The sequence below is a fragment of the Neomonachus schauinslandi genome, chromosome 1 (assembly GCF_002201575.2).
Source record: "Neomonachus schauinslandi chromosome 1, ASM220157v2, whole genome shotgun sequence".
In the NCBI taxonomy this organism is placed as follows: domain Eukaryota; kingdom Metazoa; phylum Chordata; class Mammalia; order Carnivora; family Phocidae; genus Neomonachus; species Neomonachus schauinslandi.
This window is the reverse complement of record NC_058403.1, coordinates 195442501-195470252: the sequence shown is the minus strand read 5'-3', so window position 1 is coordinate 195470252 and position 27752 is coordinate 195442501. Positions and strand designations below refer to the sequence as shown.

At 37.7% G+C, this 27752-nt stretch overlaps 1 protein-coding gene across 1 annotated transcript in view; it reads left to right on the top strand.

The window, feature by feature from the left end:
* The window catches only part of DOCK3 (dedicator of cytokinesis 3), a 482665-nt gene that overhangs the window by 46098 nt on the left and 408815 nt on the right, over window positions 1–27752 (top strand). The window contains exon 2 of the mRNA XM_044912806.1: window positions 12204–12244. Within this exon, the coding sequence (XP_044768741.1) occupies window positions 12204–12244 (41 nt within the window). The remainder of the gene's footprint in view (window positions 1–12203; window positions 12245–27752) is intronic.

Genomic DNA, 27752 nt, shown 5'->3' with positions numbered 1-27752 from the left:
TTAGAGGGGAGGGGGGTGGGGGGATGGGTTGGCCCAGTGATGGGTATTAAGGAGGGCACGTGCTGCATGGAGCACTGGGTGTTCTACACAAACAATGAATCATGGAACCCTACATCAAAAACTAATGATGTACTGTATGGTGACTAACATAACATAATAAAATAAAATAAAATTAAAAAAAAAAAAAAAGGTGATACCTGAAATTCATTGATCACAGTCCTCATGATCCTCACAATGGTGGCATCCCATGTAGGTGATAATGTTGTGTTTTTGAAGCTGCTTAGTACTCTACAAAACTGATCTCAGTCTTCCTCTCCTCTGTCCCTTGACCTCCCATTGAGAAGCAAGAGTTTATATCACATTCTTTTATTTTATTTTATTTTTATTTTTTTATATTGTATTCTAATGCATATATTTAGTTAATAAAGAAACAACTTCTGATAAGCACTATTGTGAGAATTCACTGGGTGAGAAATTACTGACCTTCATAAACATATGTTATCTGATTAAATGTTTACATGAAATCTTGAGGTGGTGCTTCATCCTATTTATTCTCTCATTATCATTTTATAAGAACATAAATGAATAAGTGACATAGTCATTTGTACCAAAATATGTTGTATTGAAACATATGGATTACATGGCTCCTTAATAGTTTTTTGTTGAGTAATACAAGGGAGATTCAGATGTTAACTGAATGGCATTGTAGTCAGATCAAAAATGACCTTTCATAAGATTTAACAAAGATAGCCTCAAGGATTTATGAAATATGAGAAAGTATGGAAGGGTGACCAGTACTTTGATATTGTGTATAATATATTAAAGGCAACATAGCATTTCTGTAAATGTCTCCTAGTGCATATATACAGGAAATTCACTAAGGACATAATTCTCAACTTTTTGAGACGCAGTGCTGGCCTGCCTTCTTTCCCTTTAAAAGGTTTATTGAGATATAATTCACATACCATAAAAATCACCCTTTAAGATGTACAGTTCACTGTTTTTCTAGTATAGAGTTGTGCAACTATCACCACTGACTAATTTTAGAATATTTTTATAACCTGAGAAAGAAACCCCGCTCGTATTAGTAAACACTCCCCATACTTTTCTATCCCCAGCCCCTGGCAACCACTAATCTGTTTTCTCTATCTGTGGATTTGTCTATTCTGGACATTTCATATAAATGTAATTATTTAATTTGTGTCTCGCTTCTTTTACTTAGCACAGTGTTCAAGCTTCACCCATGTGAGGTATGTATCAGAACTTGATTTCTTTTTGGGCGCCAGGGTGGCTCTGTCGGTTAAGCATCTGCCTTCGGCTCAGGTCATGGTCCTGGGGTCCTTGGATCAAGTCCCACATCTGTCTCCCTGCTCAGCGGGGAGCCTGCTTCTCCCTCTCCCTCTGCTGCTCCCCCTGCTTATGCTCTCTCTCTGACAAATAAATAAATAAAATCTTAAAAAAAAAAAAGAACTTGGTTTCTTTTTATGGTTAAGTAGTATTCCAATGTAGGCATATACCATATTTTATTTATCCATTCATCAGGTGACATACATTTGGGATGTTATCACCTTTTGGCTGTTGTGAATAGTGCTGTTGTGAACATTTGTGTGCAGATAGTTGTTTGAATACCTGTTTTAAAATTTTTTTTGTTATATACCTAAGGGGAGTTGTTGGGTCATATGGTAGTTTTATCTTTAACATTTTTAAAAAATTTATTATGTTATGTTAATCACCATACATTACATCATTAGTTTTTGATGTAGTGTTCCATAATTCATTGTTTGTGTATAACAGCCAGTGTTCCATTCCACGTGCCCACTTTAATACCCATCACCAGGCAAAAACATCTCCCCACCCCCTCCCCTCTAGAACCCTCAGTTTATTTCTCACAGTCCATAGTTTCTCATGGTTCATCTCCCCCTCCAATTTCCCACTCTTCATTTTTCCCTTCCTACTATTTTTTTTTAACATATAATATTTGTTTCAGAGGTACAGGTCTGTGATTCAACAGTCTTACACAATTTACAGTGCTCACCATAGCAGATACCCTCCCCACTGTCTATCACCCAGACACCCCATCCCTCCCAGCCCCCACCACTCCAGCAACCCTCAGTTTGTTTCCTGAGATTAAGAATTCCTCATATCAGTGAGATCATATGATACATGTCTTTCTCTGATTGACGTATTTCGCTCCGCATAATACCCTCCAGTTCCATCCATGTTGTTGCAAATTTCATTCCTTTTGTTGGCTGCATAATATTCCATTGTATATATATACCACATCTTCTCTATGCATTCATCTGTCGATGGACATCTTGGCTCTTTCCACAGTTTGGCTATTGTGGACATTGCTGCTATAAACATCAGGGTGCACGTACCCATTCGGATCCCTGCATTTGTATCTTTGGGGTAAATACCCAGTAGTGCAATTGCTGGGTCATAGGGCAGCTCCATTCTCAACTTGTCCTTGCTGGGGGCCGGGTTAGGTAATCTGCTCAGGTTTGCTCTGGAGAGCTTTTGTTCCCTGCAAGCTTTCCATATAGCTTTGGAGGAAGGGAAAGAAAAACGGCGGCCTCCCAGTCTCTGCCCCGGAGGAGCCAAAACTCGGGGTCTCACTCCTCAGTGAGCCCCCAGAGAAAAGCAGTCAGTCACTCCCATCTCCCCAGTCTCTGGCCACATTCCGTGCTCACCCGGCCTGTGACTGAACGTTTCTGTCTCTGGCACCTGACCCCGTTTGCAGTCTCCACACCCAGCAGATTCCTGTGGTGAGCTCCTGCGCCGCCCCTCCCGGGGGAGGAAGGGGAGTCTCCCCAGATCTGCCACTTGTTGGGTCCGTGCTGGAAGAGCAGCGGCCCGACTGTGCTGGGGATCACAGTTTATGGCAACCCTGAGCTGAGAGCCCACTCCTCGGCTCCATCTTTGCAGCTGGCTTCCCTGCTCTGATACCTGGGAGCTCTGCCGCACTCAGGCACCCCCTGTCTTTCTGTGATCCTGAGGGTCCTGAGACCACACTGTCCCAATGAGGGTTCCATCCCCCGCTTAGCCGCAGGAGCGACGTCCCTCAGCAGAGCCGACTTCTAAAAGTTCTGATTTTGTGCTCCGCTGCTCTATCACTTGCTGGTAGCGGCTGACAGAGGCTCCCTCCCCCTGCGTTGTATCTTCCCAAATATCGCCTCGGATTCAGTTTTCTGCACATCCTACCTTCCAGAAAGTGGTCGCTCTTCTGTTCAGAGAGTTGCTGCTATTCTTTTCTTCAATCTCCTGTTGAATTCGTAGGTGTTCAGAATGGCTTGATCCCTATCCAGCTGAATTCCTGGGAGCAGACGAAATTTAGGTTTCCTACTTTTCTGCCATCTTGCATATCTTTAACATGTTGAGGAACTAGCAAAATGTTTTCTAAAGTGGCTTCACCATTTTACAAACCTGTCAGTAATGTACAAGCATTCCAATATCTCCATATCTTTGTTAATACTTGTTACTGTCTTTGTCATTGCATTGGGGGAGAAATGGTATCTCACTATGGTTTTGATTTTTATTTGTTTAATGACTAATGATGTTGAATTTCTTTTCATGTTTTGTATCTTTTCTGGAAAAAATGTTCATTTAAGTCTTTTCCCTGTTTAAGTAAGTTATCTTTTCATTTAGTTATGAGTTTTTTATATATTCTGGATACTGGTCTCATATCAGGTATATGATTTGTAAATATTTTTGCCCATTCTCTGGGTTGTAGTTTAATTTTTTTGATGTCCTTTGAGGAACAAAGCTTTTAATTTTGATGAAGTCTATTTTTAATTTTTTGAGGCACGTCCACACTGTTTTCCAAAGTGGCTGTACCAACTTGCATTCCCACCAACAGTGTAAGAGGGTTCCCCTTTCTCCACAGCTTCTCCAACATTTGTTTCTTGCCTTGTCAGTTTTTGCCATTCTAACTGGTGTAAGGTGGTATCTCAATGTGGTTTTTTTTTTTTTTTTTTTTTAAAGATTTTATTTATTTATTTGAGAGAGAGAGAATGAGAGAGAGCACATGAGAGGGGGGAGGGTCAGAGGGAGAAGCAGACTCCCCGCCGAGCAGGGAGCCCGATGCGGGACTCGATCCAGGGACTCCAGGATCATGACCTGAGCCGAAGGCAGTCTCTCAACCAACTGAGCCACCCAGGCGCCCTCAATGTGGTTTTGATTTGCATTTCCCTGATGGCTAATGATGATGAACATTTTTTTCATGTGTCTGTTAGCCATTTGTATGTCTTCTTCAGAGAAGTGTCTTTTCATATCTTCTGCCTATTTTTTGACTTATTTGTTTTTTGGGTGTTGAGTTTGAGAAATTAACAATAGAGCCACCCTATGACCCAGCAATTGCAGTCCTGGGTATTTATCCCAAAGACACAGATGTAGTGAAAAGAAGGGCCATATGCACCCCAATGTTCATAGCAGCAATGTCTGCAATAGCCAAACTGTGGAAAGAGCCGAGATGCCCTTCAACAGATGAATGGATAAAGAAGATGTTGTCCATATATACAGTGGAATATTACTCAGCCATCAGAAAAGATGAATACCTAACTTTTACATCAACGTGGATAGGACTGGAGGAGATGATGCTAAGTGAAATAAGTCAAGCAGAGAAAGTTATCATATGGTTTCACTTATTTGTGGAACATAAGGGATAGCATGGAGGACATTAGGAGAAGGAAGGGAAAAATGGGGGGAATTGGAGGGATAGATGAACTATGAGAGACCATGGACTCTGAGAAACAAACAGGGTTTTAGAGGGGAGGGGGTAGGAAGGATTGGTTAGCCTGGTGATGGGTATTAAGGAGGGCACATACTGCATGGAGCACTGGGTGTTATACGAAAACAATGGATTGTGAATCATCACATCAAAAACCAATGATGTATGGTGACTAACATAACATAATAAAATTAAAAAAACAATAAAGAAACTAATGATGTATTGTATGGTGACTAACATAATAAGAACAATTTTTGATGAAGTCAAATTTACTTTTTCTGTTGTTGCTTGTGCATGAAACCAGTGTTTAACCGAAGGTCATGAAGATCTATATTTGTGTTTTCTTCTATGAATCTTTGCATTTTTAAAATATAAATATTTTTAATGTCTTTGGCAACTCAGACCCCCCCCCACAGATTTCCAAAAATTTCTCTAGAATGCAGTAATATCCCCAATTCAATGCTACTCTCTAAGGGATAATATACAGAAGTAGAATTTCAGTGTCATACAATATGCATATAATAAGTACTGCATTGTTTTTGAAAATGGGGACCATTTATTATCACCCTCACTAGCAATATCTGATTGCTCTACAGTCTCTTGCCAACACCTGCTATTTTAGAATTTAAAATAAAAATTCTAACGAATGGGATAGATGTGAAATGTTATCCTGTTGTCTGTGTGTATGTGTGTGTGTTTGTTTTAGTTGGTTTTTGGTGTATAACTTATGTGCAGTAAATGTCACCCTTTTTGGAGTACATTTCTGTGAATTTTGATAAATGTATAATCTTATAACTATCACCACCGTTAGGATACAGAACATTTTTGTCACCCCCAATGTAACATCAGGCTCTTTGTAGTCAACCGTCCTTCTTAATCCTCTTCCCCCAGCCCTGGCAACCACTGATTTATTTTCTGTCCCTCTAGTTTTGTGTTTTCTAGAATGTTAAATAAATGGAATCATACATCATATAGCTTGTTGTGTCTGGCTTTTTCTTTTCACTTAGCATAATGCATTAAAATTCATTCATGTTGTATGTATCTGTGGCTTGTTTTTTTCTGAGTAGTATTTCCTCATACAGATTTAAGCCACGTTTTATTTATCCATGTAGCAGTTGATAGACATTTGAGTTGCTTTATTTTTGAAGATTATGAATAAAGTTGTTATAAACATTGTGTATAGATTTTAGTATGGACTTTTTTTCCTATTGGGTAAATACCTAGAGGTGCAATTGGTGGGTCATATAGTAAGTGCATTAAAAAATAGGCTTTATTTTTTTAGAGTAATTTTAGGCTCCTAACAAAACTGTGCAGAAAGTATAGAGAATTCCCATATATTCCCTACCTTCACACATGCACAGCGTCCCCTACTATCAAGATCCACACTAGAGTGGGTACATTTTTTAAAATCAGCGAACCTATGTTGGCATATCATTGTCACCCCAAATCCAAAGTTTACATCAGGGTTTACTCTTGGTGGTGTACATTCTGTTGGTTTGGATACGTATATAATGACATGTATCCACCATTATAGTATCATACAGAATAGTTTCACTGCCCTAAAAATTCTCTCCATCTATTTATCCTTCCCTTCCTGCAACCATTGGCAACCACTGATCTTTTTACTGCCTCCATGGTTTTGCCTTTTATAGGATGTCATATAGTTGGAATCATATAGTATGTGACCTTTTCAGATTGGCTTTTCTCATTTAGTAATATGCAGTGTAAGTCCCTCGATGCATTTTTTTTTTTTTTTGTGGCTTGCTGGCTTATTTTTTTTTTTTAAAGGTTTTACTTATCCATTTGAGAGAGAGAGAATGAGAGAGAACACATGAGAGGGGATAGAGTCGGAGGGCAAAGCAGACTCCCTGCCGAGCAGGGAGCCCGATGCGGGACTCGATCCAGGGACTCCAGGATCATGACCTGAGCCGAAGGTAGTCGCTTAACCAACTGAGCCACCCAGGCGCCCTTATTTTATTTTTTTATCACTAAATAATATACCAGTGTCTGGATGTACCACAGTTTATTTATCCATTTACCTGAAGGATATCTTGGTTGCTTTTACATTTTGGCAGTTATGAATAAAGCTGCTATAAATATCGAGGTGCAGGTTTTTGTGTGGACATAAATGTTCAGTTCATTTGAGTAAATACCAAAGAGTCAGACTTTTGAATCATATGGTAAGAGTATATTTAGTTTTGTAAGAAACTGCCAAACCACCTTACAAAATGGCTGTACCATTTTGCATTCCCACCAGCAATGAATGAGAGTTCCTGTTGCTCCACATCCTTATCAGCATTTGGTGTTGTCAGTGTTTTGGATTTTGGCCATTATGCTAGATATGTAGTGGTATCTTATTATTTAATTTGTAATTCTTTATTTTTTAAATTATGTTAATCACCATACGGTACTTCATTAGTTTTTGATGTAGTGTTCCATGATTCATTGTTTGCATATAACACCCAATGCTCATTGCAATATGTGCCCTCCTTAATACCCATCACTGTGCTAACCCATCCTCCCACCCCTCTCCCCTCTGAAACCCTCGTATGTTTCCTGGAGTCCATAGTCTCTCATGGTTCGTCTCCCCCTCCAATTTCTGCCCCTTCATTTTTCCCTTCCTTCTCCTAATGTCCTCCATGTTATTCCTTATGTTCCCTATACAAGTGAAACCATGCTTGACTTATTTCATTTAGCATAATCCCCTTCAGTTCCATCCATGTCGATGCAAATGATGAGTATTCATCCTTTCTGATGGCTGAGTAATATTCCGTTGTATATAGGAACCACATCTTCTTTATCCATTCCTCTTTTGATGGGCATCTCGGCTTTTTCCACAGTTTAGCTATTGTAGACATGGCTGCTATGGACATTGGGGTGCATGTACCCCTTGTTTTCACTACATCTGTATCTTTGGGGTAAATACCTAGTAGTGCAATTGCTGGGTCATAGGGTAGCTCTATTTTTAACATCTTGAGGAACCTCCATACTGTTTTCCAAAGTGGTTGTATCAACTTGCATTCCCACCAACAGTGTAAGAGTGTTCCCCTTTCTCCACAACCTCTCCAACATTTGTTGTTTCCTGCCTTGTTATAATTTTTGCCATTCTAACTGGTGTAAGGTGGTATCTCAATGTGGCTTTGATTTGAATTTCCCTGATGGCTAATGATGATGAACATTTTTTCATGTGTCTCTTAGCCATTTGTATGACTTCTTTGGAGAAGTGTCTGTTTTTGTCTTCTGCCCATTTTTTGACTGGGTTATTTGTTTTTTGAGTGTTGAGTTTGAGAAGTTCTTTATAGATACCGGCCTGTTATCTATAGTGTCATTTGCAAATATCTTCTCCCAGTCCGTGGGTTGCCTCTTTGTTTTGTTGAGCGTTTCCTTTGCTGTGTAGAAGCTTTTTATCTTGATGATGTCCAAAAAGTTCATTTTCGCTTTTGTTTCCCTTGCCTTTGAAGATGTGTCTTAAAAGAAGTTGCTGTGGCTGATGTTGAAGAGGTTACTGCCTATGTTCTCCTCTAGGATTTTGATAATTTGTAATTCTTGAATTACATTTGATGTTGAACGTCTTTTCATATGCTTTTTTGCCATCTGTATATCTTCTTTAATGGGGTGTCTTTTCAGGTCTTTTGCTTATTTTTTGATAGAGCTATTTTTAAGTTTTAAGAGTTCTTTGTGTATTTTAGGTAATAGTCTTATATGAGGTATGTCTTTTATAAATATTTTCTCCTGGTCTGTGGTTTGTCTTTGAATTCTCTTGACAGTGTTTTTTCACAGAGCAGTGGTTTTAATTTTAATGAAGTCTAGCTTATTGATTGTTTCTTTCTGTGTCTAGATTCATTTTTTATGTCGATGTCCAGTTGTCCCAGCAGCATTTGTTGCAAAGACTGCCTTTTCTCCATTTTATCATCTTTGCTCCTTTGTTAAAGATTAGTTGACTGTATTTATGTGTGTCTACTTCTGTGCTCTCTATTCTGTTCTGTTGATCTGTTTGTTCTTTCTCTAATAGTGCACTCTCTTGATTACTATAGCTTTATAATAGTAAGTTTTGAAGTCAGGTAGTGTGATCTTCCATTTTTGTTACTCTCCTTCAATATTATGTTGCCTATTCTAGGTCTTTTACCTTTCTGTATAAACTTTATACTCAGTCTGTCAATATCCAAAAAACAGCTTGCTGAGATTTTTATTGGCAATAGGTTGTCTTTTCATGCTGTTGATTGTGTCTTTTGATGCACAGAAGTTTTAAATTTTGATGTAGTCCAATTTATCTATTTTTACTTTACCATCTTTTGGTGTCATGTCCAAGAAATCATTTTGAAGTTTACATTATGAAGATTTTCAGTGTTATCTTCTAAGAGTTTTGTGACTCTTAGAAAAGCAAAATTTTAAAACTTTTATGAAGATTACATTATTAATTCTTTTATAGAGTATGCCTAAGAAATTCTTGTCTAATCCAAGGTCACAAAAATGTTCTTCCCTTGTTTCTGTACCAGTTTTACACTTTTACATTTTTTAAAAAAGATTTTATTTATTTATTTGACAGAGAGAGAGAGACACAGCGAGAGAGGGAGCACAAGCAGGGGGTGGGGAGAGGGAGAAGCAGGCGTCTTGCTGAGCAGGGCTTGATCCCGATGTGGGGCTCGAACCCAGGATGCCAGGATCATGGCCTGAGCTGAAGGCAGATGCTTAACGACTGAGCCACCCAGGCGCCCCTACAATTTTACATTTAATTTTTTGACAATTGTGTTTATAATATAAGTTATGGCTTGAGGTTTTTGTTTGTTTGTTTTGGTATATGTATATCCAATTGTTTCAGCACCATTTGTTGAAAAGACTGTTATTTCTGTTTGCATCTTTGTTGAAATCAGTTGTTCATTTATGTGTGGATTTTTTCCTGGTTTCTAATGTATTTTATTGGTAATATTTTTTATTCCTTTTCAAAATTAATTTGACTATTCTAGTAATCCGTTGCTTAAATTTTAGAAAGAACTCAATACCTACCAAAATTTTTGCTGGGATTTTGATTGGCATTACATTGAATCTGTAGACCAGTTAGGGATAATTGACATCTTAACATTACAGAGTTTTACAATTTATAAACATGGTAAACCTCTTCATTTATTTTGGTCTTTTTGATTTCCCCTATTCTGTCCTCTTCAGGGGATGTTAGTTTTCTGGTTTTCATCACTAATATGGGGTTTTTGGTTTTCAAGTCTAACATAAGGCTTGCAGGGAGGGAAATGGGATAGAGCAAGTTAAAAAGCTCTTTGTTCTCACCAAGATTCAGATTTCTTGAATAAATACTGTTTGGATTATTTCAGGTCTTTGGTTTATTTCCAGAGTTCTATAGAATTTGATTTTGACAGTTTTTGCCAGGATTCTTACTGCTTTTATTGAAGAAAGGCCTTTTGGAGATCCTTTTCTGCCATTCCTGCTGATACCATTTTCTATTCTGTTTCTTAAGCTATTATAAAACATCACATTTGATAAATCACTTTTTCTTTTTAATAAATGAAGATATTGAAACTCTCAAGGTGTAAATTAAGTTATTCAAATTTATTATCTCAGCTGTTGTACTAAACATAAACAAGGATATTTCTTCTTTTATTGGTTGTTATGATTTCAGGAAGGTTGATTTTTTTTGCTTATAGCTTAGTTGCAAGATTTAAAGGTTAATACATAGAGGCCTCATAAAATGAGTTTGGAAGTTTTCCTTCCATTTCTATTTTTTGGAACAGTTTCAGAAGAATAGGTATTAATTCTTCTTGAAATGTTTGGTAGAATTCCCCTAGGAAGCCATCTGGCCCTGGGCTTTTGTTTGTTGGGAGATTTTTGATTACAGCTTCAATTTCCTTAGTGGTTATAGGTCTGTTCAGGTTTTCTCTTTCTTCCTGGTTCAGTTTTGGTAGTTGATACATCTCTAGGAATGCATCCATTTCTTCCAGATTATCTAATTTGCGGGCATATAGTTGCTCATAATATGTTCTTATAATTGTTTGGGTATTTCTTTGGTGTTGGTTATGATCTCTCCTCTTTCATTCATGATTTTATTTATTTGGGTCCTTTCTCTGTTCTTTTTGATAAGTCTGGCCAGGGGTTTATCAATCTTGTTAATTCTTTCAAAGAACCAGCTCCTAGAATATTATGCAGCCATCAAAAGGAATGAAATCTTGCCATTTGCAACAACATGGATGGAACTGGAGGGTATTATGCTGAGCGAAATAAGTCAGTGAGAGAAAGACATGTATCATATGACCTCACTGATATGAGGAATTCTTAATCTCAGGAACTAAACTGAGGGTTGCTGGAGTGGTGGGGGGTGGCAGGGATGGGTGGCTGAGTGATAGACATTGGGGAGGGTATGTGCTATGGTGAGCACTGTGAATTGTGTAAGACTGTTGAAACACAGACCTGTACCTCTGAAACAAATAATATATTATATGTTAAAAAAAAAAAAAGAAGATAGCAAGAGGGGAAGAATGAAAGGGGGGAAATTGGAGGGGGAGATGTCTCGAACCATGAGAGACTATGGACTCTGAGAAAGAAACTGAGGGTTCTAGAGGGGAGGGGGTAGGGGAATGGGTTAGCCCGGTGATGGGTATTAAAGAGGGCACGTTCTGCATGGAGCACTGGGTGTTATATGCCAACAATGAATCATGGAACACTACATCAAGAACTAATGATGTAATGTATGGTGATTAACATAACATAATAATAAAAAAAAGGTTAATACATAGAACAACCTCTCAATTCCAGTACATGGAATTAAGAACAGTAAGATCTCAATTATTACTAGCTATTATCAATCATCTCCTTTTCTTCATCATCCTCCTTTCAATACAGCTCACTGGAACTTTTTCCTCTTAAACTCAAGCAGAGAAAGTATAATAAAACTCTAAAAATAATAGATTGGAATTGAGAAAATTTGGTAATGAAATTTCCTTTCTCTGAAAATTGTTTTTATTGTGTAATTGAAACTTTGATTATTATTCCTGTGTATGAATGCTGAGAGGGAATAACTGAATCACAGAAGTCAATTTTAGCATCTGGAAAGCCAAGAAATGAGAGTAGTATAGTTTTGTGCATGGGACACTGAATAAGACCAGGAAACAGGAAGTCTGGGCTCTAGACTCTATCTTCTACCAAAAAAGCTGTATGATTTTGGCATTTTTCTGCCCCTAACAATTTCATCTGGGAATTTTCATAGAGTTGAATTATATATCCTCTGAGGTCTTTTTAAATTTTTTTGAATAATTTCTTTATTCAGTTGAAAGTTGTACCTTTTGAAGAAAATTGGAAATGTATTTATTGTAAGACTGTTCCTTTTAGAGTAAACTACTATTAATAAAGGCACAAGTAGTGAGCCTTTACTAGAAAGTTTTGCATTTATTTTCCCCCTAAAATACTCACATTATGTGTTTTATAGGAAATAACAACAAAATGAATTTAATATCATTTGTCTGCTTTGTTTTAGGTTGGTACAGAGGAGTTTCAACAAAGAAGCCAAATGTAAAGGTAATGAAAAGTTTATTGTTACCGTTTCTAATGTAGGAAGTTACCTGTATGTTTATTTGATATAAAAATAATTATTACTTGTCCATCTTTTAATCTTTTACAATAGCCACACTCATTCTTTCTTTACTGAGCTGTATCAGACCCTGCTCTGTGTCAGCAGTATTAAAATGCTTTTTTTAAAAGGCAGAAAATGCATGTATGATCATAGCTGCAAAGCTTCTTTTGATAAAGCCTATTTAGGACATTTAATATTTTTTCCTTCAAGTTTTTGACAAAAAGTAAATTAACCTCACAGCCAACACTGAAGAAATACAAACAATTGTAAGAGAATATTGTGAACAGTTACATGCCAACAAATTGGGCAGTTTGGAAGAAATGGCTGAATTCCTAGAAACATATAAAGTACCAAAACTGAAATAGGACAAAATAGAAAACCTGAACAGACCCATAACAAGCAAAGAAATTGAAGCAGTAATCAAAAATCTCCCAACAAATAAGCATCCAGGGGTGGGTGGCTTCCCAGGGGAATTCTACCGAACATTTAAAGAAAAATTAATACCTGTTCTGAAGGTTTTCCAAAAAATAGAAATGGCAGGAAAAATTCTAAACTCATTCTTTGAGGCTAGCATTACCTTGATCCCATAACCAGACAAAGAACCCATTAAAAATGAGGATTACAGACCAATATCCCTGATGAACATGGATGGAGAAATTCTTACCAAGGGGATGCCTGGGTGACTTAGTCCATTAAGCATCTGCCTTCGGCTCAGGTCATGATCCCAGGGTCCTGGGATTGAATCCCACATCGGGCTCCTTGCTCAGTCGGGAGCCTGCTTCTCCCCCTGCCTATTCCGCCTGCTGCTCTTCCTGCTTGTGCACTCGCACTCTCCCTCTCTCTGACAAATAAATAAATAAAATCTTAAAAAAAATTCTTACCAAGATACTAGCTAATAGGATCCAATAGTACATTAAAAGGATTATTCACCTCTACCAAGTGGTATTCATTTCTGGGTGGCAGGAGTGGTTCAATATCCACATACCAATCAACATCATACATCACATTAATAAAATAAAAGGTAAGAACCATATGATCCCTCAACAGATGCAGAAAAGCATTAGACGAAATACAGCATCATTTCTTGATAAAAATCTTCCACAATGTAAGGATAGAGGGAATACACCTCAACATCATAAAGGCCATATATGAAAGACCCACAGCTAATATCATCCTCAATGGGGAAAAACTGTGAGCTTTTCCCCTAAGATCAGGTACACGACAGGGATGTTCACTCTCACCACCATTGTTCAGTATAGTACTGGAAGTCGTAGCCTCAGCAATCAGACAACAAAAAGAACTAAAAAGCATCCAGATTGGTAAAGAAGTTGAACTTTCACTCTTTGCAGATGACATGATACTCTATGTAGAAAACCCAAAGACTCCACCCAAAAATTGGTAGAACTCTTAAAGGAATTGCAAAGTGGCAGGATATAAAATCAATGGACAGAAGTCTGTTGCATTTCTATACACCGATAATGGAGCAGCAAAAAGAGAAATCAAGGAATCGATCCTGTTTACAGTTGTACCAAAAACCATGATACCTAAGAATAAACCTAACTAAAGAGGTAAAAGATCTGTACTCTGAAAACTTTAGAACACTTATGAAAGAAATTGAGGAAGACATAAAAAAATGGAAAAACCTTCCATGCTCATGGATTGGAAGAAGAGATATTGTTAAAATAGCTATACTACCCAAAGCAGTCTACACATTCATTGCAATCCCTATCAAAATAGCACCAGCATTTTTCACAGAGCTGGAAGAAACAATTCTAAAATTTGTATGGAATCAGAAAATACCCTGAAAAGCCAAAGTAATGTTGAAAAAGAAAACCAAAGCTAGAGGCATCACAATTCTGGACTTCAAGCTGTATTACAAAGCAGTAGTCATCAAAACAGTATGGTACTGGCACAGAAACAGACACATAGATCAATGGAACAGAATAGAAAACCCCAAAATGGACCCTCACCTCTGTGGTTAACTAATCTTCAACAAAGTAGGAAAGAACATCCAATGGAAAAAAGACAATCTCTTTAACAAACTGTTTTGGGAAAGTTGGACAGCCACATGCAGAAGAATGAAGCTGGACCACTTTCTTACATCATACACAAAAATAAATTAAAAATGGATGAAAGATTCTAAATGTGAGACAGGAAAGACTAAATGTGAGACAGGAACCCATCAAAATCCTAGAGGAAAACACAGGCAGCAACCTCTTTGACCTCAGCCTCAGCAATTTCTTGCTAGAAACATCTCCAGAGGCAAGGGAAACAAAAGCAAAAATGAACTATTGGGACTTCATCAGGATAAAAAGCTTCTGCACAGCAAAGGAAACAGTCAACAAAAGTGAAAGGCAACCCGTGGAATGGGAGAAGATATTTGCAAATGACATATCAGATAAAGCGCTAGTATTCAAAATCTATAAAGAACTTATCAAACTCAACACCCAAAAAACAAAAAATCCCATCAAGAAATGGGCGGAAGACATGAACAGACATTTCTCCAAAGAAGACATACAGATGGCCAACAGACATATGAAAATATGCTTTATATCATTTGGCATCAGGGAAATACAAATGAAAACCACAAGACCTTGGCTAATTGAATTAAAAAAAAAAAACCCAACACAATGAGATACCACCTCACAGCAGTCAGAATGGCTAAAATTAACAAGTCAGGAAACAGAAGATGTTGGTGGCAATGCAGAGAATGGGAAACCCTCTTTACACTGTTGGTGTGAATGCAAAGTGGTGCAGCCATTCTGGAAGACAGTATGGAGGTTCCTCAAAAAGTTAAAAATAGAGCTACGCTATGACCCAGCAATTGTACTACTAGGTATTTACCCAAAGGATACAAAAATAGTGATTCAAAGGAACACATGCACCCCAATGTTTATAGCAGCAATGTCCACAGTAGCCAAACTGTGGTAAGAGCCCAAGTGTCCATTGACAGATGAATGGATAAAGAATATATATATATTCTTAATATATATATATATTATATATTATAATATATATTATGTATATATATGAATATTATGCAGCTATCAAAAAGAATGAAATCTTGCCATTTGCAACAGTGTGGATGGAACTAGAGGGTATTATGATAAAGTGAAATAATTCACTCAGAGAAAGACAATTATCATATGATTTTACTCATGTGGAATTTAAGAAAGAAAACAGATGAATATAAGGGAAGTAAAGGAAAAATAAAATAAGATAAAAACAGAGGGAGGCAAACCATAAGAGACTCTTAACTATAGGGAACAAACTGTTGTTGGAGGGAGGTGGGTGGGGCATGGGGTAATTTGGTGATGGGCATTAAGGAGGGAACTTGTTATAATGAGCACTGGGTGTTAATATGCAAGTGATGAATCACTAAATTCTACCCCTGAAGCTTATGATATATACTATATGTTAACTAAATTGAATTTAAATTAAAAACTTATTAAGGGGGGCACGTGTGGTGATGGGCCCTGGGTGTTATATGCAACTAGTGATTGTTGAACACTACATCAAAAACTAACGTGTATTATATGTCGGTTAATTGAACACAATAAAATAAATAATTTAATAAAAGTAAATTGACTTATTCATAGTCCTAATCTCGTGGAGGTATGTGTTTATTTAGACAAATTTACTTCTAAAATACAAAATGGAAAAAACTTTTTTTTATTATGTACAGTTAGCCACTGTATGTATAGTACATAGTTTTTGATGTAGTGTTCAGTGATTTGTTAGTTAAGTAAAATACAAAATGGAAAAAATTTCAAATAATTTTCAATTAGATGTCCTTGTTGATGACAATATTCTTGTTAAAATATGAATTTAAATGACTTTTTATGAACTAGATTTTATATATTTATTGTTACCAATTAATATTAATTTGATCAAAAAGTGTATTTTAAATGGCAGATATAATACATTTAGGAACATTTTTCTCCAGTCATGCATTTGCAATTAATATTATCAGCTTTTCTTATATTTTTTATGTAGCTTAATATTTAATATATAATGCTTTTTTCTTATATAGAAAAATATTGAAATTATCATGTACTATTTTTATTAAAAAAGAAAATTGTTTAGAGTTCTAACTGATTTTGCCAGTAGAATCATTCAGTTTGTTAGTTTATAAGGTAATGATTATAAGAAGGCAGTATCTTCAAATTTTAATTCCTTCCAGCCAGGGCTTCTCATCCTTGGCATTGTTCACCTCTTGGGCCAGATAATTCTTCATTGTGGGTAGTTGTCTTGTGCATTTTAAGATGTTTAGCAGCATATGTGAGCTCTATTCAGTAAATGTCAGTAACAAATTCCCCCTCAAGTTGTGGCAATGAAAAATGTCTGCAGACATTGCCAAAGCCCCCCCCTCCCCTACCGCCCCCAGAGGTGGGGTGACAGTGATGGTGGTAAAATTGCCCCTGATTGAAAACCACTGCTCATAGGTAATTTTTTCTTGTGTTTCTAATTTTTAAAAAAGATTATATTTATTTATTTGAGAGAGAGAGAGAACAAGCCGGGTGGGGGGGGAGAGGGGCAGAGTGGGAGGGAGAAGCATTTTCCTCATTGAGCAAGGAGCCCGATGTGGGACTTGATCCCAGGACCCTGAGATCATGACCTCAGCTGAAGGCAGACACTCAACCAACTGAGCCACCCAGGTGCCTCAGTCAGAGTTCTGTTTTAGAGTGAGGAAAAGGTGCTCAGAATCTCATACCTATTTTCTAAATTCCTTTTCCTATAACAAAGGTTTTTAGAGACTATGGGAGAGGCCACTTTGTAATTAATCTTAGCAGTGATTTCATAAGCTAATCAAAATGAAAAAAACAAATTATTCTTAAGTGTTTGAGCTCATTTTATCTGATCAGACTCCTTTAATTTCTTTACTTTCGACTAATGTGGTACTTCTGAGATTGTGCATTTTGGAAATAACAACTTCATTTTAGAATCTTAGATTATTGTATATTTATTAATAATATATCTGTATACCTTTTAATAGCTTACATTTGTATTATTTTTTGTACTGATATTCTTAAACTTTAAAAATTTAATAGATGGAAATAAAAATTTCATTTCCTGTGGCAATGATATTTTGTGGAACCATGGTGAAAATTCTTTAGTGTTTGTAAAATATAATCATTTAGTGATTCCACACAGTTAAAGTGATAAAAAATGCATTTCTATGTATCTTTTATTTGTCTTAATATTATAGTCACAATAAATAAAAATTTCAGTAGGCTTTTCATAGCTGTTAGTGGTTAAAGAAAATTAAAAGGCGACTTATTACTATGTCTTGAGTTGTGTATGACTTATACTAAAAATGAAACTCGAAATAGCCCAAATAAAATAATATCTGAAGTAGATAGCAAATATAGTGTTCAGAAATCTCCATAAGTGGTAAAACATTTTTTTCTATAAAACAGTTTTAAAAAGTCTCAAAGCTTAATTGTTTTGTTCTCTATGAATACTCTGTAATAAGATGTTACATTCTTAAGGGAAAAGTGGGATGATTATAAAATACCCTTTCAGTTATATATTTTTGTGACCACATGCTAAAGTTGTACGTTTAAGAGAGGGATATTATGTAGAAAAAATATACTACTCAGTTTATTTCTCAATGATCTTAAGAATGATAGGTTTTTGTCTTTTGCATTTTTTGAAGACTTTATTTTTACAGAATACACTATAAGGTAGAACTTATTTTGGCTGTATAATTTTAGAAATCAAAAGTTTTTGAGACACAATATTATCTTCTGGTGAAACGTCATGTTACATAATTGTTAGGCTTGCCATAATACTAGCTTTCTTAAGAATATACATAAAGAAAGAATAAGAGAGTAAGATAAGATTAAGAAAAGGACAGCAGATATTTGACAATAATTTTGTGTTTTTTATAAAACATATGCTCAAGAGGAAAAGAATGACATTCAAGAGAGTTTATATTTCCCATTTTGTAGTTTCAGGATCAGCTTTTATGTAATTACTGTCAACTGGATACCTAGAATTCTGCCAGATAGCTACAGGGCCTTATAGAGTGTTTTGCATTGCGAAAGTAGAGGTATAGAGGCATGGAACTGCAAGAAATGTTCAAAGAATGTTAGATAGTCCAAACTGGCTAGGGCATAGTACAGGAAAGAGATGGATGGTAAGGCAGGAAAGGGAGGGTGGATCCATATTTGAAGACTCTTATATGCCAAAGAATATAAGGAATGCTAAAGAATTTGGATTTTCTCTCTGGCAATGGGGAAACTGCCATTTAACAGAGGCATGGATCTATTCTTGCCACACAGCATAATAATAATAATTTTTTAAATAGATGTACTTATTTATTTGAGAGGGAGGAGAGAGAGAACAAGTGAGCGAGTAGGGAGGGAGGGGCAGAAGGGGGGAGAGAGAATCTCAAGCAGACCCCTCAGTGAGTGTGAAGCCCGACGTAGGCCTCAATCTTACGATCCTGAGATCATGATCTGAGCAGAAATTAAGTCAGACTCTTGATGTGCGCTTAATCCACTGAGCCACCCAGGCGCCCATATGCAGCATAATTATAAAATAAAGTTTTGCCATCAGGGAAGTGCAAATCAAAACCACAATGAGATACCACCTTACACCTGTCAGAATCATGGAACACTACATCAAAAACTAATGATGAGTACTCTATGGTGACTAAAAAAAGGGAATAACAAATGTTGGGGAGGATGTGGAGAAAGGGGAACCCTCTTACACTGCTGGTGGGAATGCAAGCTGGTACAGCCACTCTGGAAAACAGTATGGTGGTTCCTCAGGATGTTAAAAATAGAGCTACTCTATGACCCAGCAATTGCACTATTGGGTATTTACCCCAAAGGTACAGATGTAGTGAAAAGAAGGGGCACATGCACCCCGATGTTCATAGCAGCATTGTCCACAATAGCCAAACTGTGGAAGGAGCCAAGATGTCCTTCAACAGATGTATGGATAAAGAAGATGTGGTTCATATATACAATGGAATATTACTCAGCCATCAGAAAGGATGAATACCTACCATTTGCATCAACATGGAGGAAATTGGATGGTATTACGCTAAGTGAAATAAGTCAAGTAGAGAAAAGACAATTATGATATGGTTTCACTCATATGTGGAATATAAGGGATAGTGCAGAGGACCATAGGGGAAGGGAGGGAAAACTGAATGGGAAGAAATCAGAGAGGGAGACAAACATTGAGAGAGTCTGGACTCCGGGAAATAAATTGAGGGTTGCAGAAGGGAGGGATTGGGGGGATGGGGTAACTGGGTGATGGGCATTAAGGAGGGCATGTGATCTGATGAGCACTGGGTGTTATACACAACTAATGAATCATTGAACACTACATCAAAAACTAAAGGTGTGGTAATAGAACTTAATAAAAAAAGAAAAAAATATAAAAGAGTTTATTGGAGAAGCAGTAAGCACCAGTTAAAGATACATATTGAAGTTATGATTTGTTTATGGATGAATTCTAAAATTGCTGAGAAATACTGTAGTAGGTAAAAATGTGTATGTGGGCTCTTTCCACAGTTTGGCTATTGTGGACATTGCTGCTATAAACATTGGGGTGCACGTACCCTTTCGGATCCCTACTTTTGTATCTTTGGGGTAAATACCCAGGAGTGCAATTGCTGGATCATATGGTAGCTCTATTTTCAACTTTTTGAGGAACCTCCATACAGTTTTCCAGAGTGGCTGCACCAGCTTGCATTCCCACCAACAGTGTTGGAGGGTTCCCCTTTCTCCGCATCCCCGCCAACATCTGTCGTTTCCTGACTTGTTAATTTTAGCCATTCTGACTGGTGTGAGGTGGTATCGAAATGAGGTTTTGATTTGGATTTCCCTGATGCCGAGCGATATTGAGCACTTTTTCATGTGTCTGTTGGCCATTTGGATGTCTTCTTTGGAAAAATGTCTGTTCATGTCTTCTGCCCATTTCTTGATTGGATTCTTTGTTCTTTGGGTGTTGAGTTTGATGAGTTCTTTATAGATTTTGGATACTAGCCCTTTATCTGATATGTCATTTGCAAATATCTTCTCCCATTCTGTCGGTTGTCTTTTGGTTTTGTTGACTGTTTCCTTTGCTTTGCAAAAGCTTTTTATCTTGATGAAGTCCCAATAGTTCATTTTTGCCCTTGCTTCCCTTGCCTTTGGCGATGTTTCTAGGAAGAAGTTGCTTCGGCTGAGGTCAAAGAGGTTGCTGCCTGTGTTCTCCTTTAGGATTTGGATGGACTCCTGTCTCACATTGAGGTCTTTCAACCATTTGGAGTCTATTTTTGTGTGTGGTGTAAGGAAATGGTCCAGTTTCATTCTTCTGCATGTGGCTATCCAATTCTCCCAACACCATTTGTTGAAGAGACTGTCCTTATTCCATTGGACATTCTTTCCTGCTTTGTCAAAGATGAGTTGACCATAGAGTTGAGGGTCCATTTCTGGGCTCTCTATTCTGTTCCATTGATCTCTGTGTCTGCTTTTTGTGCCAGTACCATGCTGTCTTGATGATGACAGCTTTGTAATAGAGCTGGAAGTCCAGAATTGTGATGCCGCCGGCTTTGCTTTTCTTTTTCAACATTCCTGTGGCTATTTGGGGTCTTTTCTGGTTCCATACAAATTTTAGGATTATTTGTTCCATTTCTTTGAAAAAAGTGGATGGTATTTTGATGGGGATTGCATTGAATGTGTAGATTGCTCTAGGTAGCATTGACATCTTCACAATATTTGTTCTTCCAATCCATGAGCATGGAACGTTTTTCCATTTCTTTGTGTCTTCCTCAATTTCTTTCATAAGTATTTTATAGTTTTCTGAGTACAGATCCTTTGTCTCTTTGGTTAGATTTATTCCTAGGTATCTTATGGTTTTGGGTGCCATTGTAAATGGGATCAACTCCTTAATTTCTCTTTCTTCTGCCTTGTTGCTGGTGTATAGGAATGCCACTGACTTCTGTGCTTTGATTTTATATCCTGCCACTTTACTGAATTCCTGTATGAGTTCTAGCAGTTTTGGGGTGGAGTCTTTTGGGTTTTCCACATAAAGTGTCATGTCATCTGCAAAGAGTGAGAGTTTGACTTCTTCTTTGCCAATTCGGGTGCCTTTTATTTCTTTTTGTTGTCTGATTGCTGTGGCTAGGACTTCTAGTACTATGTTGAATAGCAGTGGTGATAGTGGACATCCCTGCCGCGTTCCTGACCTTAGGGGGAAAGCTCTCAGTTTTTCCCCATTGAGAATGATATTCTCTGTAGGTTTTTCATAGATGGCTTTTATGATATTGAGGTATGTACCCTCTATGCCTGTACTCTGAAGAGTTTTGATCAAGAAAGGATGCTGTACTTTGTCAAAAGCTTTTTCTGCATCTATTGAGAGGATCATATGATTCTTGTTCTTTCTTTTGTTAATGTATTGTATCACATTGATTGATTTGCAGATGTTGAACCAACCTTGCAGCCCAGGGATAAATCCCACTTGGTCGTGGTGAATAATCCTTTTAATGGACTGTTGGATCCTATTGGCTAGTATTTTGGTGAGAATTTTTGCATGCATGTTCATCAGGGATATTGGTCTGTAATTCTCCTTTTTGATGGGGTCTTTGTCTGGTTTGGGGATCAAGGTAATGGTGGCCTCATAAAACGAGTTTGGAAGTTTTCCTTTCATTTCTATTTTTTGGAACAGTTTCAGAAGAATAGGTATTAATTCTTCTTGAAATGTTTGGTAGAATTCCCCTGGGAAGCCATCTGGCCTTGGGCTTTTGTTTTTTTGGAGATTTTTGATGACTGCTTCAATTTCCTTAGTGGTTGTAGGTCTGTTCAGGTTTTCTATTTCTTCCTGGTTCAGTTTTGGTAGTTGATACATCTCTAGGAATGCATCCATTTCTTCCAGGTTATCTAAGTTGCTGGCATAGAGTTGCTCATTATATGTTCTTATAATTGTTTGTATTTCTTTAGTGTTGGTTGTGATCTCTCCTCTTTCATTCATGATTTTGTTGATTTGGGTCATTTCTCGTTTCTTTTTGATAAGTCTGGCCAGGGGTTTATCAATCTTGTTAATTCTTTCAAAGAACCAGCTCCTAGTTTCGTTGATCTGTTCTACTGTTCTTTTCGTTTCTATTTCATTGATTTCTGCTCTGATCTTTATTATTTCTCTTCTCCTGCTGGGTTTAGGCTTTATTTGCTGTTCTTTCTCCAGCTCCTTTAGGTGTAGGGTCAGGTTGTGTACTTGAGACCTTTCTTGTTTCTTGAGAAAGGCTTGTATTGCTATATACTTTCCTCTTAGGACTGCCTTTGCTGCATCCCAAAGATTTTGAATAGTTATGTTTTCATTTTCATTGGTTTCCATGTATTTTTTTAATTCTTCTTTAATTTCCTGGTAGACCCATTCATTCTTTAGTAGGATGCTCTTTAGCCTCCATGTATTTGAGTTCTTTCTGACTTTCCTCTTGTGATTGAGATCTAGTTTCAAAGCACTGTCATCTGAAAATAGGCAGGGAATGATCCCAGTCTTTTGGTACCGGTTGAGACCTGATTTATGACCTAGGATGTGATCGATTCTGGAGAATGTTCCATGGGCACTAGAGAAGAATGTGTATTCTGTTGCTTTGGGATGGAATGTTCTGAATATGTCTGTGAAGTCCATTTGGTCCAGTATGTCTTGTACAAAAATAAGGGTTGATATGATGAAGGGATGGAATATGACTGTAAAGATGGAAAGTATAAAAAATTTTATAAAAGGAATTGATAAGAAGTTGTTTGAAAAAAGAAAGAAGAGGATTTAAAAAAAGAAAAAAGAAAAAAAAAGGGAGAGAATGTGATCAGGCAGGGCAGTAGAAAAAACCATATACTAGAAAAACAAACAAACAAAAAAACCCATATACTAGAGATTTAGGGTATATTTTAATCTGTTAGAAGAAACTATCTCAAAATTTTAAAGAGAGAACAACTTATATATATGTGCCAAAAATACGGGTAACTACTATGAAGGGATAGAATATGACTCTAAAAATTTAAAATAAAAATGTTTTTTAAAAAAAGGGATTGATAAGATGTTGGTTGAAAAAGGGAAAAAGAAAAATTCAAAAAAAAAGAGAAAAAAGACAGTTAAAAAAAAATTAACTTTGAAAGACTAAAGAATCATGGTAAAATGCCATGAATTCTATGTGTAGTATTCCCCTAGCGCTGGAGTTCTGCCGTTCTCATTGATGGGTAAACTTGGTCTTGGCTGGCTGTTCTTGCTGATCTTCTGGGGAGGGGCCTGTTGCCGTGGTTTCCAAATGTCTTTGCCGGAGGCGGAATTGCCCCGCCCTTGCCCCTCCCGGCTAAGTAATCTGCTCAGGTTTGGTCTCTGGAGCTTTTGTTCCCTGCGAGCTTTCCGTACCGCTTTGGAGGCGGAGAGTGAAAATGGCGGCCTCCCAATCTCCGCCCCGGAGGAGCCGAGAACTTGGGGCGCCGCTCCTCAGTGAGCCCCCAGAGAAAAGCCGTCAGTCACTCCCGTCTCCCCGGTCTCTGGCCGCACTCCGTGCTCACCCGGCCTTTGACTGCGCGTTTCTGTCTCTGATACCCGACCCCGTGTGGAGTCTCCAAACCCAGCAGATCCCTGCGGTGCACTCCCGCGCAGCTCCTCCCGGAGGAGGAAGGTGAGTCTCCCTGGATCTGCCGCTTGTTGGGTCCCTGCTGGAGGAGCAGTGGCCCGACTGTGCCGCGGATCACGGTTTATGGCAACCCCAAGCTGAGAGCCTGCGCCTGGGCTCCACCTCTGCACCCGGCCTCCCTGCTCCGTTTCCTGGGAGCTCTGCCACACTCAGGCACCCCCGGTCTTCCTGTGACCCCGAGGGTCCTGAGACCACACTGTCCCGGAGGGTTCCACCCCCCGCTTAGCCACCAGAGTGACGTCCCTCAACGGAGCAGACTTTTAAAAGTTCTGATTTTGTGCTCCGTGGTTCTATCACTTGCCAGAAGCGGCTGACAGAGGCCCCTCCCCCGCCGTCTATCCTCCCGAATATCGCCTCGGATTCACTTCTCCGCACGTCCTACCTTCCAGAAAGTGGTCGCTTTTTTGATGAGAGAGTTGTTGCTATTCTTTTCTTCGATCTCCTGTTGAGTTTGTAGGTGTTCAGAATGGTTTGATAGCTATCCAGCTGAATTTCTGAGAGGAGACGAAATCCAGGTCTCCTACTCCTCCACCATCTTGCTCCGCCCCCCTCTATTTATTATTTTTTAATGTCTTTAAGATATTTACTGGTAATCCCTCCTTCATTACAGATTTTAGGAATTTATGCCGTTTTTCTTGATCAAATCTATGTAAATTTTTATTTTGTTGGTCTTTAAAAAAAGTTAACTTTTGACTTTAAACATTTCTTTTTGTCCATTATTTCAAAGCTATTTTTTAAAAATTTAAATTCAATTAGCCAAGGTGTAGTACATCTTTGGTTTTTGATATAATATTCAATGATTCATCTGTTCAGTATAACAAAGCTCTCTTCTTTTTAATTTCCTAGTCATTTTATTTATACTGGTTATTCACTTTTATTTTTAAAAGATTTTCATTGGATATACAATTCTAGATTTATGTTTAAATACGTCAGTCCATTGTCTTCTGGCTTTACAGTATTTCTGATGTAAAGTATTCTTACTTCTGTTTCTTGTACTATAGTTACTTAAAATTTTTATTTTGTTTTTTCATTTCTGGATGCTTTTATGATTTTCTATTTATCATTGTTTTTTTGGCTCTTTGCTTATGAGGTATTTTGGTGTTGTGTGTGTCTGTGTTTTATCCAAATTTATATCATGGTGCTGCCAAATCTGTGGGTTTATGTTTTTCATCTAATTAAGAAATTAAAAAGGGGAGCCCTATTACACTGTTGGTGGGAATGCAAACTGGTGCAGCCACTCTGGGAAATAGTATGGGTGTTCTTCAAAAAGTTAAAATTAGAACTACCTGGGGCGCCTGGGTGGCTCAGTTGTTAAGCATCTGCCTTCGGCTCAGGTCATGATCCCAGGGTCCTGGGATCGAGCCCCACATTGGGCTTCCTGCTCCGCGGGAAGCCTGCTTCTCTCTCTCCCACTCCCCCTGCTTGTGTTCCCTCTCTCGCTGTGTCTGTCAAATAAATAAAATCTTTTTAAAAAAAGTAGAACTACCCTATAAACTAGCAATTGTACTAAGTATTTATCCAAAGAGTATGAAAATATTAATTCAAAGGGGCACATACACCCCAATGTTTATAGCAGCATTATCAACAATAGCCAAGTTATGGAAACAGCCCAGATGTCCATCAACTGATGAATGGATAAAGATGGTGTGGTATATACAAACAATGGACTATTACGCAGCCATAAAAAAGAATGAAATCTTGCCATTTTTAATGACATGGATGTAGCTAGAGAATATTATGCTAAGCAAAATAAGTCAGTCAGAGAAAGAAATACCGTATGATTTCGCTCATAGGTGGAATTTAAGAAACAAAACAGATGAACATGGGGGTGGGGGAATAGAGGCAAACCAGAAAACAGACTCTTAACCATAGAGAACAAACTGAGGGTTGTTGGAGAGGAGGTGGGTTAAATGTGTGATGGGTATTAAGGAGGGTGCACTCGTGATGAGCACCAGGTGTTGTATGTAAGTGATGAACCACTGAATTCTACACCTGAAACTAATATTACACTGTATGTTAACTAACTGGAATTTAAATAAAAAGTTGAAATAATTTAGAAATTAAAAAAATAATTTAGACATTTTTTGCTATGATTTCCTCAAATATTTCTTTGCTCGCTCTCTCTATCTCTCTTTTTTTTTTTTTGGTATTCCAGTTGCACATATGTTATGCTGTCTTATATTCACAGTTTTTTTTTTTTTTACTGATGTTTTATTTTATTTTTCAGCCTTTCCCTCCATTCTGTTCTTTTATTTGGATAGTTTTAATAGTAGGTCTTCAAGTGTGCTACTCTTTCTTCTACAGTATTTAATCTGCCATTAAACACCTTGAATGAACATTCTTAGATGTGTTTTTCAGTTCTTTTATTTCCATTTTGTTCCATTTTATATATTTATTGCATTTTCATTATGTTCATGTTTTCTTTTAAATTTTTGAGCAGATTTTAATAGCTGTTTTAAACTTCTTTTCTGCTAGTTCACAATGTGTATCATTTTTGTTCTGTTTTTATTGATGGCTTATATTTTCTCATACCTAGTCGTTTTGTTTTGTTCTGTTTTCTAGAATTTTGAAGTTATATTGTTGAATTTCTTTTTTTTTTAAGATTTTATTTATTTATTTGACAGAGAGAGACACAGTGAGAGAGGGAATACAAGTAGGGGGAGTGGGAGAGGGAGAAGCAGGCTTCCCGCCGAGCAGGGAGCCCATTGCGGGGCTTGATCCCAGGATCTGGAATCATGACCTGAGCCGAAGGCAGGCGCTTAACGACTGAGCCACCCAGGCGCCCCTATTGTTGAATTTCTTGATCTGAATTTTGTCATCTTCCTTTAAAGAAAGCTTAATTCTTTTTTTTTTTTTTAAGTAGGCCCTGCACCCAGTGTGGGGCTCAAACTTGTGACCCTGAGATCAGGAATTGCATACTCTACCGGCTGAACCAGCCAGGTGCCCCTAAAAGTTTAATTTATTTTTGCATACAATTAATTTACTTGTAATTCATTTTTTTTAAGATTTTATTTATTTATTTGACAGAGAGAGACACAGTGAGAGAGGGAACACAAGCAGGGGGAGTGGGAGAGGGAGAAGCAGGCTTCCCACCGAGCAGGGAGCCCAATGTGGGGCTTGATCCCAGGACCCTGGGATCATGACCTGAGCCGAAGGCAGACGCTTAAGGACTGATCCATCTAGGCGCCGTACTTGTAATTCATCTTGATCCTGAAGGTTTGTTAGAGTATGTTTAGAGTAGCCTTTACTCTAGGATTCTTTTGACCTTACCCTTAACATGCAGTGTTACTGAGTCTTTATTGAAAGACCCATGTGTTTACTGAGTTCTTTCCACTCTTTTGGATTAGAACTTAAATGTGTACCAATTTTCTCTTTGCTCCAGGAATTGATTACCTTAAAGCTGCCTGTTAGTTACTCTTTCCCTGGCCTTGTAGAGTCTTACTCTGTGTAATTACAGCTTAGTTTTCAAGCAACGACTCAAGGAGATCTCCATGAGGAATCCTTTAATTCTTGGTCTTCAGATTCTCTTCTGTTATGTTGCACAAAATCCAGCCCTCCCACACTTCTTTTACTAATGTTTGATAGTGCTTTGCTCTTTGCTGTCCCTTTCTGACCTATAAAGGCCTGTGGACAAAAAGTGTTGGAAAATTATGACTCACTTCATTTGTTTCCCTTCTAGTGATCACACATTCCTGTGCTTCTGATTGTCCAGTGTCTGAAAATAGTTGCTTCACATATTTTGTTCCATGTTTTTAGTTGTTTTTGACAGATGACAGATCATGGTTTTCTTTGTTATACTTTATGTTTTTGAG